General features: G+C 44.2%; 1 protein-coding gene across 1 annotated transcript; it reads left to right on the top strand.

Annotated features, from left to right (window-relative positions):
• Window positions 1–767: 767 nt before the first annotated feature.
• On the top strand, window positions 768–4,870 carry LOC139396927 (uncharacterized; the record flags this gene model as incomplete). The annotated part of the gene is made up of 5 exons (XM_071143858.1): window positions 768–901; window positions 997–1,033; window positions 1,266–1,549; window positions 1,798–4,449; window positions 4,660–4,870. Coding segments are annotated over exons 1-5 (3,237 nt in total), but the record flags the coding sequence as incomplete, so codon positions are not given.
• Between the last annotated feature and the right edge of the window lie 54 nt (window positions 4,871–4,924).

Raw genomic sequence — 4,924 nt, 5'->3', positions numbered from 1 at the left:
AGGTAGCACAGAGGGAGGATGGTGATCCTCAGAGGGAAGGAAAGGAAGTTGTTGAGGAAGAACCGGTGGCCACACCCAAAGAGGAGGCCAAGAAGGGAAGGAAGGTAAGATAGCAGTAGTGACAGAGCACATAATAGGCCTACTGGGTTACACTCTGTACCTGATAGCAGCCATACCATAGATATCTATATATCTCAGATAACAACATACGTAGTAGCTGTTTTCAAAACGTGTTTTAAGAGCTGCTTTGACCTGGCCCATAGCCTATTCATAAATTGTCTCAGAGTAGGAGTGCTTATCTAGGATCAGTTTTGCATTTGAGATCATAATGAATACAATTATTTGGGCAAGGTTGAGCCCACACCTTATCTGATGAACTTTATGTATACGGGCCCTGGTGTTACATGTCTGCCATCATTTGAGATCTAGAATCTGTTCTGTTCTATCCTAGGCAAAAAGTAAGAGGAGTGGCAAGAAGTCAAGGAAGCTGGGCACTGACAACGATGCAGGTCAGAGATTTACCTCTGTAGTACTACATTGTTTCTCTATTCTGTCTGTGATGTGCAGGTTGTATTATCCATTTTCAATGAAACTGTAGTCTACTGTAATCAGTAAGAAAGGTCACATAGATAGCTTTATTAAAATAGGCCTATTCTAAAACCCTTAAACAATGAAATCAGAGTATTAAGAGATAAAACTTCTGATTTCTCTTTAATTTTGTTTCTACTTCCTCTACGGCAATCACATCTTTAGTTTCCAGGAATAAACACCTGGATAGAGGATCTGTAATTGAGCTCCTGGAGAAGAAAGCTGTTCAGGCTGCATTCGGCCCAGGCAACAAGGATGAGATGGAATACTCCTACCCAATCCTCATCTCATTCCTGCGCAATCTTACTGATGAGTATGTTAAACGTTTTTCTGTAATGTTCAACATTTATGAAATATTGTGCAGTGGGAACTAAACACTAACTAAAACACTTATTTTACATTTTCTAGGCAGTGGCAAGTGATCTACAAAGGACTAAAAAACCCTGTAAGTTTCCCTACCTGCCTTTGACCTTTGATGTGTCAATGATCTGTTGAATTCAGAGATTAGCCATCAAGTCATATTCTGTTATTCATGTTCTCTGTCAGACTTCATCAAACTTTGAATTCAGTCACAGACAAGAATAACAATGTTGATCAAATGCATTCTGTTCGATCTAGAATACTTTACATCACAGTTCCATTGAAAAGACTGTTTTTGTTCTGTTTGTTCAAAACAGATGACGAAGGAACAGCTTGCCAAATTGTGCAAGACAATTGTAACCTTCATCGCACAGACCACCCTGCAGATCCTGCTGCCAGCCCTGGCCCGCGTACTTGGGGTAAAGGACTTTGCTGACGACGACACTGACTCACCCAAGAGGGGTGGCAGTGCAAGATCCTTTGCTGCCTTTGATCAGGAAAGACTGGAGCTCATCCAGGAAGTTAGATATCTGGCGAAGAAAATGTATAAGGGCGGCACAGGGGCTCAACATCTCAGGTCCCTAACACCCTCTTCTAAGAGGTATGTTCCCCTCAAGGTTTTCATGTATGGATTTCACCGAGATCATCTATCCCAGTGTTAGCCAATGCAATTTACTCTATCTGATGTAGTACAAAATGTAATGTATCAGCCTTTGAGCATATTCAAATGAATGAGCATGTAAAGCGATCAAAAGGACATGTAGATATTTAGAATACTAAAATTACAACGCTTGACCGATTTGCCAAGTTAAGACAGGAATTATCATGCTTTGCTTGTTCGTTTTAAAGTTCCCAGACCTCAGTGAAAGTCCTCCTGGGAATGACAGAGGACAGAATCATCAAAAGTGTCCAGGAGCAACTGTCTGATCATAATATCCTGTCCTCTTGCCCACCTGAGCTGACTGTTGGTCTTATCAAGGTGGTGGTCGAACAGCTTAACTCTGCCCTCTCTGCGACCATCAGCAGAGCCATTTCAGGGCGGTCCTCCCCTATTTCTTCTGGTACCCAGGCCGCTGAACAAATGGTCAACATGGTCCAGAAATGTTTTGATGATCACACCACCCCAGAGGACCAGAGCTCTACCTCTGTATTAGAGTCATGCATTCCACCTGCAACAGAAGAAGTGATGACTGTTATCGCAGAGATGGTGGGTGAATTGGAAAAAGAAGATCCGGAATTGGCTAAGGTTTTTCGAGAAGTGGCTGTGAAAGTTAAAATGTTGGCATCTGGCAGTGACCTTGTAGTGGAGCACCTGGATGTTGAAGACTCTCCTGTTCCAGAGGAGCTGAACATAATATGTACATCTTGCAAAGCAATGATGCAAAATCTTGGCACTCTGTTTAGTGTGAAGTTCAAGACCAAAGCCTCAAAGGCTGTGAGTGAAATTCTTGTGAGAAGGTTAATGAGCGATATCTCTGGTATGGTTCAACCTTCTCATTCGTTTAGTACCACTCCAAGCTTGATGAATGCATCTAGCCCATCTGACAGGATCCTTGATTCTGCGGCCACTGAGCTCATACAGACCAAAGTAGAATCTGAGGCATCACAAATAATTGATAACTTTGTTGAAGATGTCAAGGACATTGTGCAGTATGCTGAATTAGATCAGCCAACAAGCACCCAGAGAGATACCCAAGTGGGACACTGTACGACAAAGCGGAAACCCTTCCATGCAGCTCGTAGACTCTGCGAGAGACTTCAGGCAAAGCTGGAGACATTGTTCCTCAGAATGGGTGGAGCTCCAGTCCAAGGGGAAGAACTTATGGAAAAAGCTGACTCCAGTGCTGTGCTTCTGGAGCATACTGACTCCAGTGATCTGCCTGTTTCAATCCTGAGCTTGCCTTCCCCATGTAGGAGTGAATCCCCTATATCAGAACGTAGTTCATCTTCTTTATCTGATGGATGTGATTCAACTGACTCTGTAGGAGAGAAAACACCAGAGCAACCTGAAACCAGTAAGAGTGAGGCAATACTGCAAGTGGTCAACTCAACAGGACTTGGTTCTCTCCGTAAATGCCAAAGTGAGAACTCTCAACCATTACTGTCTCTCTGTGATTCCAACATGGTGCCCTGCACCAAAGAGGTCTTGTCCCAGATTGTGACCATGTATAGGTCAGAGGTGGCAGATTTGGAATGCACATCATCTGTTGCAGAGGGTTCCTCTTACAACTCCCTTGAAGTCTGTGGCTTTTTGGACAGTGTCATGTCTTATCTAGAAGACATGCCTGTGTCTGGTTCTTCATGGTTGGAAGGATTAAGAGATACTCCAGCCTCAGTCATTGAGAAACTCTCCAGTGAGGAGTTCCAGATGAACGCTACCAACGAAGTGCGAAAAATACTGATCAAATCAGTCAGTAGCTTTCCCAGCAAAGTCAGTTCCAGCCAGACAGATTCTCAGATGTTGCCAGCAAAATCAACAATTTCCTTAAGGCATACAGATATAACTGCTTTTGAAATCGTTGGATCAATTACAAATGACATGAAGAGCCTTTTCCCACCCACAGAGTCTTCTACTACTCTATGGCAGGCAGACTCTATGCTTCAACAGAGTGATGAGAAAACCTCAGAGTACACTGAGGCCACACCCAAAGGCTCACAGTCTGGTTTGGAAGTATCTGAGAAGAAGATCTGGACAACTGCAAAGACTATTTACCACAATGTGAAGACAAAGATGAGGAATTATTTTACATGGCAAAATCAAGTCAAAGCAACAACGGCTCAAGCCAAAAAGACCCTCAGCCATATTCTGGTTTCAATTCAGAAAGAGCTGTCAAAATCTGACCAAACGGTGACTGAGCTTTCACAAATAGAGAATGTGGTTGGAATGATGCTGAAGGATGTTGAAAGGGTAAGCAGTGAATGTGGTGAGGAACTGATCTATGAAGCGCCACAGCGTTCTTCCTCCTCGTTGTCATCCTCATCTGCCAGATCAAAGAAGTCAGAGTGGGAATTTTCACTCCCTGGCACTCCCATCTCTTCTGATTTACCAGAGAGTATTACTCAGCCCATTGTGAGATGCTCAGTCATCGACATGGGCAAATCTACTAAGCCAAAAACATTGGTGTGTGATGCCAGGGAAAGCATGTCTGCAATAGTGGATACCATCATAAAGGAGGTACATCCAGAGGAAGAAGGGGAGGTTGCATTCCACCCTGATCTAACAGCTGCAATAGCAAGACTGGAGGAGCTCATATCTCAGGGTAGGATTGGTGCTCTCTCACGTGATCTTACTCACCAAGTCAACCGCATCATTTCTGAGAGCAACTTGACCCCTCTGGTTCTGACAGTGGCGGCTGGAAAGAGTGCATCCGATACAGTCCTTACTGAGCTGAAGAGGAATGACAAGACGGTGGGGAAGCACACAGCTTACAAGCTGGTTCAGCTTTTTGCAGAGGAGTCTGTGAAGCGCCTCTTGCTCAGGGAGTTAGTGTGCCGGCTAGCGTATCTGAAGATAGGATTTCATGTTCTTTTTCTACATCAGCATTTAGTGACACAGTCAGCCTGTTTACCAAAGTAATGGTAAGCCAGGTCATGGACTCTTGTGGTTTCTGATGCACAAAGCAGAGGGTCATCTCCAACCGGAACTGTAACTGATATAGGCAGTCTACTGAGTGGTAAGTCCTACCCTCTGCCATCTTTCTCCGCCATCAGCATGACAACAAGTGGGACCTCCAATGCTGCACGAGGCTTTGAGGCCAACATAGATGCTGAGGAAAGGGATACCATCAGTTGTTTCGATGTACCTCAGAGCATTGTTTGTGATCAGAATTCAACCAGCCCGGATGTTGCCTCGCTTTCAACCCCATCCACTGGCAACTTAGTCGGTGATGATGACTTCACCGGCCTCATCAGCATGTTAGTGGTGAGACTTCTGTCAAAAATACAAACCCAAACTGATCTGTACCCAACTGACGTC

Source organism: Oncorhynchus clarkii, unplaced genomic scaffold (assembly GCF_045791955.1).
Source record: "Oncorhynchus clarkii lewisi isolate Uvic-CL-2024 unplaced genomic scaffold, UVic_Ocla_1.0 unplaced_contig_4439_pilon_pilon, whole genome shotgun sequence".
Taxonomy (NCBI): Eukaryota; Metazoa; Chordata; class Actinopteri; order Salmoniformes; family Salmonidae; genus Oncorhynchus; species Oncorhynchus clarkii.
This window is presented reverse-complemented; position numbering and strand designations above follow the sequence as displayed.